General features: G+C 39.1%; 1 protein-coding gene across 2 annotated transcripts in view; it reads right to left on the reverse strand.

Moving 5' to 3' along the window:
* Positions 1-12: 12 nt before the first annotated feature.
* MED14 (mediator complex subunit 14) overlaps positions 13-12,559 on the reverse strand; it is a 68,036-nt gene continuing 55,489 nt past the window's right edge. For both annotated transcript variants that reach the window (XM_047076086.1, XM_047076085.1), the window contains 7 exons: positions 11,437-11,619; positions 10,285-10,520; positions 8,559-8,738; positions 7,918-8,025; positions 5,588-5,713; positions 4,972-5,164; positions 13-2,344 (listed from right to left, as the gene is read on the reverse strand). In XM_047076086.1, coding sequence (XP_046932042.1) covers positions 2,271-2,344; positions 4,972-5,164; positions 5,588-5,713; positions 7,918-8,025; positions 8,559-8,738; positions 10,285-10,520; positions 11,437-11,619 — 1,100 coding nt within the window. In that variant the 3' untranslated portion in view covers positions 13-2,270. The remainder of the gene's footprint in view (positions 2,345-4,971; positions 5,165-5,587; positions 5,714-7,917; positions 8,026-8,558; positions 8,739-10,284; positions 10,521-11,436; positions 11,620-12,559) is intronic.

Genomic DNA, 12,559 nt, shown 5'->3' on the forward strand with positions numbered 1-12,559 from the left:
AGAGAGAGTTGGTAGTTCTCTGAAACTTGTATAAATTTATTACCAAAATTACTAAAATCACATTGAAAACACCTTGAAGTTAAGACCCAAACCACCTATCAGAAAAAAAAAAAAATCACTATAGGCATCCAGTCCCTTTGATTGAACCTGGGTAACAAAAGAGGCAAAGGACATGGTTTGTCATGGAACCTAAGATTTGAATGCTAGTATTTTCAAAGCTTTAATAAAGTATATACCGATTCCAAGTCCCAAGCATATCAAAATTCATATCATGGGTTTACTCTTAAGCAGCAAAAGCAAATTCTGCCCACTGAATCCTATCTTTCGATTTGCACAAGGCATTCGGAGATGAGTTATAATCAGGAAAAAAAGTGTCCACTGAATGCATCACGTTTAAAAATACAATTAATGTCTTGAAACCACTTGAAAGGGAGGATACCTGAAAAGCTTACTCTACTTGTAAAATTTGAGACAATATTGTCCTGCAGATAAAAATACATTTCTTGTACATACATGTAGATTTCTACATGAAAGAAAGGACTCAGCTCCAAATAGGAAAGTGCTGACCCTTGATAAAGACATCGTAGATTGCCAAACTGATGTGATTCCCATTATAAGGAGAACTGAAAACTGAAGGATAAAGGTTAAAGGAAGGATAAAGTTCAGTCACCTGCTCCTGAATAGCACAGAGCTTGGCAAGAAGGAGGGGATAAAGGTAGAAATAAGACACAGAAGAAAGGCAAAGAAGGCCTCAGTTCTGACCAGAAGTGAATGGAGAATCAAGCAAAGTTGAGAACAGATATAACTGCAGTGAGATGTTTGAAACTAGAATTTGGTAGTTGATAGTTAATAGAAGCTCGAATCAACTTAAAGGGGAATTAGAACATCTAAAATTTACTGGAGGGCCAATATTACAGTGACCAGATAATTCAGTGCAGTATTATCATATAAAAAAACTTTCCCAAATAACATTTAAGTCACCAGAAGACCTTTGCTTCTGATCACATTCTTTGAAGCTTAAAAAGGTCCCTGACTGGGAGAGAGCACAGTGCTCCAAAAGGAAACTCTGCTGAGATGTGTCAGCACCAGAAATTCCATGTGACCCTGGATGGGCACTGGATCTTGGATTCTTCAAAGTGGGGGGACTGTGCCAGGTTTCTTCCAAGCAAAACATTGTACCGTTTTGGTGACAATGAATTAAGTTGGGATTGTGTAGAATAACCCCAATTTTGGTGGGGGAGGCAAGGGGGAGAGGTTAATAAGCAAGATAAAGAAATGTCACAGAAATTTCATGCAAGGGTAGGACATCCAAGTTCTGTGTTTCCTATTAAATGCTGTATGCAGAAGCATCCTGTAAGCTAAATTTGCCTAACAGAAAAAAGTTCCCGTATCTTCAATGGATGAGAATGACTGCAGTAATTTGGGATCCTTGATCAATATGAACTACTCACTGTCTCTTCTCAAAGACTGGTTCCTTCTTTTTTACCCAAATCCTACACTAAAAGACAACTAAGGTGCAAAATGTTCACCATGGGTCAAGTTAGGAATGTTTGAAGAAAACAAATTAACCTTGAAACAAAGAAGCGGATGTTTTTGGTAAAATTCCAGACATGTATCATTAGAAATTAACTACTGGCCCCACCAGGTGAAAGATGAAGGGAGGCCCTGAGAAGTCTATAGAGCTGATATACACACAAGTGAGTGTCACTGTTTTGTTTTTTTTTTAAACCTAGTTTTATTAAATATTGCTGCTTTGGGATGTGTTTATAACAACTCCCAGAACATTTTCATGTAAGGATTCAAAGCGGGCATATTAAAATACAGCTTCAATATAAAGTTTATCACAGTTTTACAGTATTCAAAAAAGACAGACCTGCCTTAAAAAACAAACAAAAACCAAAAGAAGGACTATTACACCCAAAACATAAGAAAACAATTAAATAAACAAGTTTGGCATTTCCATAACTTTATAGTATAAAACAGAATATTAAATCTATTACTGGCAAGCGGACACTGATGTTTTACCTAGTTTGAAATGTGTCCCATTTAAACACACTATACAAGTTCACTATACAAAAGATTGATGGTCTTTTTGATGAAAGAAGTGCACCCTGAAAATTTTTGCCAGTTTAGAATATTTATCTCTAAAAGTCAAAAAAGTCCTTTTTCTTTTTAAACTGAAGGCTAAATTCAGATTTTTTTTTTTTTTTTTTTTTTTTTTTGCTGTTTTGTCTCATTTGTCAGCCTTCCTGGTTTAAAAACAATAGTGTCTATGGACGCCCACCAGGGGGCAGTGTAAGATTAGCCATTAAATCACGAACAGCTGCAAATATTGTGCATTCACCTGCAACAGAGAAAAATGGTCATTAGCTATTCGCAATACAGGAAAGATGATGTCAACACACCGGTGGGGGTAGGGATAATTAAATCTAAAAATCAGATTAAATTAAATTTAATTTAAATTTAATCAAATTAAATTAAATCTAAAAATCTAAAATCAGAAAGAACTTTAAGGGTCAAAATAAAAGACTAAATTTTAACTGCACAGATTATAGGGGATTAAGCTTTCGTGTTAAGTATCAAATGATACTTGGTTAGGGTTTTGTTTTCCTCATGGGGAAATTTTGGGTAAGTCCCAGTTAGGTGTGAACGTAGTAAGATAGGCCTAGAGTTTCTCCATAGAAACATTGGAGCATTGGATAAGCCTTTAAAGTTGGGTTTCGAGGCTGCAGACAGTTTGTTTATGCATTTTGAAGCTAATGCAAAGATCTAGTTCATATTTGTGTATCAGCTACAACATCTATGATGTCCTTCTAATGTCGCTTCAAAGACCAGATAAAAATGTCTAACGATAGCACTGTCCAGTAGAACTTTCTGCACTAATGGAAGTATTCTAGATGTGCACTATGGCTAGTGTGACTGAGGAACTGAATTTTAAATTTTATTTCATTTTAATCAGATTAAATTTAAAAAGCTACATGTGGCCAGTAGTGACAATTATATTGGACAGTGCAGTTCTATGACATATATTGGAGTTTTCTCAAAATTAACGGAAATGATAACTTCTGGAGTTCAACATTAAATTCAATGGGAAAAAAAGTGATTTTTCGTAAAAGCACTTCACTGGGAGGGGAGAAGTAATGGGTTTGGGGCGGGGGGGGGGGGGCGCTGAAGTATGGCACACCAACAATCCAAAAACAAGACTTGCTTGTGGGTGGAGGGGAGGCTAATCATTCATCCTTTCGATTTCCCCTTTGCTGAAAGAAACCAAAGACCCTGCCTCTTACTTCTTGTGAACATGACATATATTTAGACATAATCAACTGAAACCAGCTGTAAATAATATAAACCAAAAGCTGGCTCCCTGTCCTGGAGCATGGCCTGGTGCTACAGTGGCTACAAGTGAGAGAACCAGGGACCCCAATTGAATAATGAATGGCCTTTTGGCCAAGGGTGGGATGTGCAGTGACCCTGTGCAAGTTACTGCACGCTTCTTTCCAACCGGTAAAGAAAGAAAATGAAACCCAAAGTTTGCCCCGTCTAAGGTAGAAATTAAAAAAAGAAAAAAAAAAAAAAAGAAAGAAAGAAAAACACTCCCAAAACATCCCAACAATTTCTCAAATAAAAGGAAAAGTTATATCCTTCTTTTTCCTTTTTAAAAACACATTTTCATTATTGGTAGGTAGAAAAACTTGTTTGATCCCAATAGGATCAAAACATTCTTTCCTCTTAATTGTAAATTCCACAAGACATAATAATGATAATCATCTGCTGGTGAAGGAATGGCGTTATCATCAAAGTTCTACTGGATTGCTACTTTGAAAATTCTTTTAGCTTTAAACTTTGATTTTTAAGGACCTATTTTTAGCTGAAAGAAGAGATAAGTCAAAGGATGAAAGCAGAAAATTGTAAGAAGTGGAAGAAGTATTACAACAAAAGAAGCATACCCTTCTCTACTGCCCAGTTCATTCCTTATAAACTATGCTTGAGTGAAAACTTGCCGATGTATACAATATGGAGAAATAAATGGCTACAAATAGAATTTCTCCCATGATTCCTGTCTCTAGTAAAATTTTGACACTGTGGTACCTAAAAATGTTTCAGAGAACAACTTTCCCTCATTTAAAAACATAATTCTGTTATTGTACTATTCTGAACAGAAAGCTACACAGGACTTCCTTAATATTAGATATAAGCAAATTTAAATGTAAATTTAATTTCCTGAAAATCAGAAACAAGGAAAATGGAAGAAACGTTCTCTTTGCTGAGCTTTTATGTGTTGTAACCAAAAATTTAGCACTGCCAGGAGGTGTGTGTTAAGTGTAGGCTACTATGGTATCGAAGGGACCTTGTTTATCTGCCAGAAACATTCAGGTTTCCTTGAAACTGTTGTTTGAGAGCTTCCTTGTGCACTTGGTGAAAAGGTTCACTTGCACCCACCTGACACTTATATAAGAAGCCCAAAAAGCAGTGATGCCATTTGTATCAGCTTTTATTCTTCACAAAACATTTAGAAGATACAGAACTTTGAATGATAATATTCTATTCATGATTGAACCATGAAGTATGAGAAACCGACATGCATTTCAACTGGTGATGTACAGAGTGGCAGGTTATCGATGGTAGTAGGGCAGGAATTCACGGCCATGAAAAGTCTATCATCCTAACCTAGGGCTCTGTGGCAATGTGTGCTATGAACACAAGCTTCTGGCATTAGCAGCTGGGTCAGTCCCGATAGTAAATCACTAACGAAAATGAAGTCCAGGCAGCAGAGACATGGACAAAAATGAAGAACCAGTGAGAAAGGAAGAAAGCGACAGGCAGACGTTAAGAGGGCCACAGCAATCAGCGCTCTAGTACTAGGATTGGGGGTGGGGTGGGGAAGGAGGTGGGGTGGGGGGAGGAGGAGGAATCTCTCAAAAGAACTCTTAAAACATATATGCAATACAATAGCATGTACCGGTCATGTACCTTGTCGCGGTGGGTTCATCTCTGCAAACCTCTTCAGAATGTTGCTGACCATCATGGGCGCAGCAACAGAAGAGTTCTGCTGTCTGGGAATGTCTGCCTGTTGGGTGGTGCCTGAGGCCATGTCATAAATGATTGGAACTATAATACTAACAGGCTCTTGGGGAGGGACCGATGTTTTCTGAGTTAGTTGAAGCTGAAGACACACAACACATACAAAGAGAATAAAAACGTAGTAAGAAAAAACATTTGCCTAAATTTATCAAGGATACTATCATGCACTCTATCAGATTAAGTTACCTCAGGCAAAAGAAAATGAAGTAGGACAAGAAAAGTGACAACTGAGTATTACACTTAAGATACAACGGTGCCACACAATTATCTGGTTCAGTAAATTTCTGTTCTTACTAAAGGAACCAGGATTATGTCAAGTCTAAACTGACAATTAAGGAATCTGAGCCTATGTTTGGCAGCGAAGGGTAATCCTGCAGTTATCCTGAAGTTGTTCTTCTATCCTCGCACGGCTTTTGCCTCAGGGGCTCTGCGCGTGCGCGTGCGCACGTGCGCGCGCACACACACACACACACACACACACACACACGCGCTGGATGGTACTTACAAAAAAAAGCATTTTGGATTTCAGCACCACAGCGGGCGTCCCAGGAGGCGCGATCGGTGGTGCACTGGGAGGAATGGTCAGGCAAAACTGAACGTTCCATTTTAGCTGTGTTGCCTGGTCAGGAAACTGTTTTGAAAAGAAATCATGATCAAGTCATATGAACATTTAAAATTATACTCTAGTACAGGAATCTGAAAGGTTAGCATTTTATCTTATACTCCATTATTAACAGGACATAAAGATGATAGCAGCCTGTATTATTTCAAAGAAAACGCATCCATAAAGTTACTAAATAAAAGTCAACTCCAGATTTCTGGGATGTGTTCCACTTTCCTTCCCTCCCACTCCATTAATTCCTGAGGCCTGTGGGTTCTGCTTCCTTGGTGGCTCTGACATCTGTTCCCGCCTCTCTATTTTCACTGATGCCACCCAACAAGTTCCAGGGTTCGTGACTTCTCCTGTAGCCCCTAATGGTCCCTTCTGGTGGCTGCCTCTCCCAGTTCCTCCTCCCACTACTGCCAGGCAAATGTCCTAGAGCACGGTTCTCATCAAGCTCACAAATGATCAGTGACACACAATGACACATGCTGTTCCCTTCCCCTCCCAGGACCGAGACCCGGCATTCAAGGCCCTTCTTAGCTGGTGCCAACCTAGACTTCCCAGTCTCATTTCCAACCCCTTTCCTAAAACAAACTAGTCAAACTGTCAAACTGTATTAATAATTTTAAATTGTATTCAGTGGTGTCTTTTTTAACTACATGAATACTTATTCCTTTAAAAACACAAAAGGGCATCCTTTTTGACATAAATGTTTCCTATAGGCTATCAGAAAGAACAGAAGCAAATGTTGAGACTATTAGCAAAGGAACACCGCTATCCCAATATTAACAGTAAAACACCAACTGGAAAAAGGAGTGAGGTATTTGGAATTAACCAAAGCAATACTAGAAACATCTGAATGAAAGTGTTGTAAGCTTGGAAAAATATAATCAGCTGCCATCTGAATTTCATCTATATGATACACTTTCACAGGAGAGAAGTGGAATTAGTCTCCCCAGAGAAGACCGTTTTTTTTTTTTGTTTTTGTTTTTTTTTTTTAATAAATGATATTAGGGCAATTGGGGGCATCAGAAAAAGCTAGATTCACACCTCACATTTGACGGTAAGATAGATTTTACTTTATTAAAAAGTTTTTTTAATGTTTATTTATTTTTGAGACAGAGAGAGAGAGACACAGAGACAAAGACAGAGAGTGAGTGGGGAATGGACAGAGAGAGAGGAAGACACAGAACTTGAAGCAGGCTCCAGGCTCTGAGCTGTCAGCACAGAGCCCGACACAGGGCTCAAACCCATGAACTGTGAGATCATGACCTGAGCCAAAGTCAGATGCTTAACTGACTGAGTCACCCAGGTGCCCCAACACTAAGATATATTTTAAATGGAACAAAAATTTAAATAAGTAATTAAAAAAATTAATCTATAACAGTATTAAAAGAAATATTAAAAGAAGCCACAGGAGCACCATCTCAGTATCCAGGAGCAGGAAGAGTGTATTAAATACATTTGCTTTAAATTTTTTTTTAAATCTTTTTATTTATTTTTGAGAGTGAGAGAGACAGAGTGCAAGGAGGGGAGAGGCAGAGAGAGAGGAGGATACAGAATCCGAAGCAGGCTCCAGGCTCTGAGCTGTCAGCACAGAGCCCGATGCGGGGCTTGAACGCACAAACTGCGAGATTATGACCTGAGCTGAAGTCGGACGGTTAACCGACTGAGCCACCCAGGCACCCTTAAATATATTTGCTTTAAAAATTTTTTTTTGTGATGTTTATTTTTTGAGAGTGAGAGAGAGCGAGAGAGAGAGCATGAGCAGGGAAGGGAGAGAGAGGGAGACACAGAATCCGAGGCAGGCTCCAAGGCTCTGAGCTGTCAGCCCAGAGCCTGACGCGGGGCTCAAACTCAAAAGCCATGAAATCATGACTTGAGAGCTGAAGTCGGACACTTAACCGACTGAGCCACCCAGGCGCCCCAAATGTATTTGCTTTTACAAGAGGTACAACTCGGGTTGCCTGTGTGGAGGGAGACTGGATAGCTGGACAGGGATAGATGGGAAATTTTCCACTGTATCATCTTGATCTAAATTCAAAAGATACAGGAAGACTGTATTACTTACTCAAAGATAAAATACAATTCAAGTTAAAAATTAAGAAGAGTTTAAGAGAAAAGCAGAGTACATAAAAAGGGGGAAAACCAATAAACATTGCTCCCACTAACTCCAATCCCTTCAGACAGATCTTGCTATACATAAAAGTGTGTATTTCTCTGTAACTTACCAGCTCTAGCTTCATAATATGCACACAGTCCCTGAGGATGTGTGTAGGAGCTCCTAACAGCTTGGTGAAGGCTATTAAAGTATTGGCTTTAAATGGCGGTCCTGCAACCTATAGGGATAAAGAAAGCAGGTTACTCTGCATCCTACGTCAACTCTTCTCTTTTGTTGATTATACAGGCAGACCTTAGAGATGGGAGTTCAGTTCCAGACTGCAATAAAGCAAGTATCGCAATGAAGCGAGTCGAACGAATCTTCTGGTTTCCCAGACCATATAAAAGTTATGTTTACACCATAGTGTAAGTGTGCAATGGTATTATCTCTAAACAGGGTACATATCTTAATTAAAAAATACTTTACTGCTAAAACATGCTAAGCATCGTCTAAACTTGCAATGAGTCATAATCACTGATCACCATAACAAAAATGAAGAAGTCTGAAATATTGCGAGAATTACCAAAATGCGACAAAGAGACTTGAAGTGACCAAATGCTGTTGGGAAAATGGCCCCAACAGACTTGCTCAGTGCAGGGTTGCCACACATCTTCAATTTGTAAAAAATATACTATCTACGGAACGCAATGAGGTAAAGTACAATAAAACGAGGTATGCCTGTATTAAAATTACACGTTAATAAACACATACTCTTGTTTCAAAGAATTTCTCTAAAACTTGAAGTTCATCAGGTTTCCACTGTCCTGCATTTTCAGGTGTCACTTTTAGCTGAAGTGTTTGGTTGGTTTTGGGACTAAGGGCTACTCTGCATTTCAGCGCATCAGTTTTAAACATGATCACTCCAGGTTCGTTGGAGTTTATCAGCTGCAGCTGCAAAACATGAAGGGTGCATCAAGTGAACATGTGAGACAGCATGTAAGACAAGAGAAAATGAAAATGCTGCTGAGAAAATGGTTTCAAAGGGAAAACAGCTAAGTTGATACCTGTTCCCAAACAAAAATATCTAGGCAGTGAGCACCACCAGCTGCTAACATCCTCAAGAAAAAAATGTACATGATGTGTCCTTGATGGAAGAACAGAACACAACCTATGGAATAGTTTTGTAAAATAACAACAAACTTGAGCCTGAACTCAGTAGTTAGATCTGTGGATGGACCAATATTATAGAAATATGAGGGTCAAAAGAACATGTTAAATAATTCCAAAGGGATGCAATGTTAGATCTGGACTGGGACCTTACACTGGCCCAGGGGTTGGCAATTTTTTCTGTGAAGTAATGGAGAATAATTATCTTCGGCTATATGGTCTCCGTTGCAACCACTCAATGATGCTATTACAGCTGAATTTACAGACAGTATGTAAATTAATGGGTGGGACTGTGTTCCAGTAAAACTTTTATTTACAAAAACAGGTGGTGGATAGGACTTGGCCCCTGGGCCAGTAGTTTATTGACCTCTGCTCTAGCTTAATATATTGATTATGCAGATGAGCAAAATGAAGTTCAGAGAGCTGAAAGCTTACACGGCTCATAAGTGGCAGAGGTAGGGTAGATTACAGATCTCATAATAATCATTTTTTAAAATACTAATTTATTCAACTTACGTTAAAACCTCGATTTTTCAAAACATCTGAATATAAAGGTTGCAAATTACCTTGGTGCCATCCATGGAGTAGATATTTTAAACATTCACCATTCTACTTCATTAAAACATGCATACATCGACAGTTACCAGTAACTAAAATGTACTGAAAAACACTAAGACATTATGCTAAGGGCTCTCTATGAAATACCTCAAATTTCCACAATTGTTATGAGGTAGGTAAATACCACTATCTACTCTTATCAAAAAGGGGAAGAGATTTGCCTAAGCTTGTACTAGCACGTGGCATGGCCTGTGTACAAACCCAAGTGGCCGGGCTCCAGAACCGGTGCCATCAACCCTGAACTATCTCATAAGGGTTATCACCACAGGACAGAAGTTTTTTCTATAAAAATTTTACCTCAATTCAATCGTCCATGTATTGAAAAAGTTTTCCACCTTGTGATCATAAATAATTTTATTTCAGTGGAGAAGCCAATTCCAGAGGGCAAATAGTCACTTGTATGCTAGTCTCTCCAGAGCCAGATCTTGGATACGTTTGTCCTATGACATTGTAGGGACCTTGTGGGACCTATCTCCAGATCCATGTTAGCCACAGCAGAGCAAACGTAAAATGCAGGAATATGTTAATGTAAGAATGGAAAATAAAATAGTGGAGTGCATTTTTAACACCAGAGCAGGGTGAAAAACATAGTTCTAAACAAGCTAGTTAAAGGAGGTGAAGCAATATCAATTTCATTCAGATCCTGCTCTGTGGGGCAGCTTAGCACCCGCCTTCGACAATCACCACTTTTGAGCTCACTAGGTACCCGTACCGTTTCTTGTTGAATAATTCTTTGAAGGTGTCGTCTCATGATGACGGATCCAAGGAATCTCTCGAGTGGAGAACAAAGGTAACTACCTGCCAGGCCAGGCACAAGGCCTGGTGTTGGAGAGGGCAGCAGTAAAATGTTCAAGGCACTGTGAGTGAGGATGGTAGGTATGGAGGCTGCCCAGGAGCGCTGAGGTAGTTTACGAGGTGGAGGCATGTTTGTTGGCAAAGTCTGGGAACCTGTGGGAAGGAAAACACGTCATTTCATTTACAAATCACACTGTCTCATTCTGTTTCGCTTTTATTATAAATCTTTGTTGTTCTAAAGCAACCCATACTGTTCATTACTCCTTGTGCTATAACAATCATATTAGCTTCCTGTTAGCAAAATGGTCAGACTTATTCTCCCCATAGCTAGGTCCATTGCAAAGTGGCTTTGTAGCAAGTCTTTCAAGGGATGGAGTCTACTTTACCTGGACTCTGGGCTGGCCCTGTGACTTGCTCACTTACAGAATGTGGTAGAAGGGACATGGTGCCAGCAACAAACCTAGGGTTCCACTCACGTTTCTGAAACCCTGTCCACCCATCAGGTCAACAAGCCTGTGTTCGAGTATGAGACCACATGGAACAGAGGAAGCCACACCAACTGGGACCACTTTAAGCCAGTCAGGCCCCAGCCAACCCAGGAGCTGACCACAGAAGCGTGAGTGAGCAAAACAGAGTCTGGAAAACTTGCCCAGCTTGGCTTAGCCCAAAATCACCAAGCTACACAATGGTGAGTTAATACAAGATTGTTTTAAGTCATGAAGTGTTACATGGCAAAGCTAACCAACGTATGTGTACAATTTTTCTCTTCTGTGTTAACTTGCATAACCTTATCAGTTAACTTTAGGTGTCTTTTAAGGTCTAGTAGCTAAGTTAGTAACAGAACAAAGGGGGTCAACCTCACAAGATTTCTGGAGGAGACATTTCTTTCTTACGTTTTGCTTAACTTTGCAAACTATTGTTAACCAATTTACTAAGTGGATAAAAGTTTAAGTTATTAAGTATCCCCATTTAACAAGTAGGTCATGGCTTTCAAATGTGAGGATGGAAAAAAAATAGGTCATTTGGAGGTTAGACTAAAAATGAACACAAAAATGGTGATGACACTCACTTGTTCCAGCTCGAGGGGAATGAGAAGCATCTGGAACCGGAGAATGTAGTGATGGGTTGGCTGGTGACATTCCAGGCATGCGCGTTGCTGGTGAGGGGCCAGACACTTGAGGAGACCCTGGCCAGTTCCCGGCTCTTCCACTTGGTGACACCATAGTGTATGGAGAACTAGGGTCCAGGGTTCCTGTAAACAAGTAAACAGATGGTTTTCAAAACCTGTATTTTAATAACTGAGAAGTACTTGACAGCACTTAAACACTCAACACTTTACAAGGTGACTGCTTTATTTTTTCTTTTGCTATTTCACTGAAGTATGATGCTTCTTAACATGATACAAAATTAGAAAAATACAGACCGAGGCAGGATAAAATTTACCTTCACCCAAGCTTCAACATGGACATTGTGTAACAACCTACTATTTTCAAAGCCTATTTGCAAACATGTTTGAAAATGTTGAGCAAAAAAAATCTCAAAGCTCATCTAAGGGCAGAAATCTACTTTTCAAGTAACACTGACAAATTACATTTTTATTCTACTCAACGCTGAGGACAGGAAAATTCTGTTTTATTTACTAAAGGCTACACTGAGAAATGAACCAAGAATCAAGTTTTGAAAGCAGCAACTTCCTGAACAATTTGATATTTAAATTTCATCCTGCAGATACCGTTAACATATTATATATACACCCCTCCGTAACCAAACGACAAACTGAGAAAACACTTTTACCATGTATCAGAGGAGAGTAGACAGTCCCAATTTCAAGTCTTATAAATAGTTCAGAAAAAAACACAAGAATATATAGGCAGGGCATAAAATGAGAAATACCAAAGATCCATGGGGGGCAGGGGGAAGGTTCAATTTCATTAATAATCCAAGAAACTTTCACCTATCAAAATGACTTAGATTTTTGAAAATCATTAATACCCTGTGTTGGCAATGATGCAGGAAAATAGATACTCTTGTTTGATGCTAGAGGAAATTGACATAGCCTTTCAGGTGAGCAATTTGCAGTATGCTTCAAAAGCTTTAGAATTTCTCAAACCCTTTGAAACAGCAATTCCACTTCTAGTAACTAACCTAAGGAAATAATTAGGTGAGCAGAGATGATACCATTTTTAGTTGTT

The sequence above is a fragment of the Lynx rufus genome, unplaced genomic scaffold (assembly GCF_022079265.1).
Source record: "Lynx rufus isolate CCGP_SWC_20201006 ecotype Redwood Valley unplaced genomic scaffold, mLynRuf1.p SCAF_14, whole genome shotgun sequence".
Taxonomy (NCBI): domain Eukaryota; kingdom Metazoa; phylum Chordata; class Mammalia; order Carnivora; family Felidae; genus Lynx; species Lynx rufus.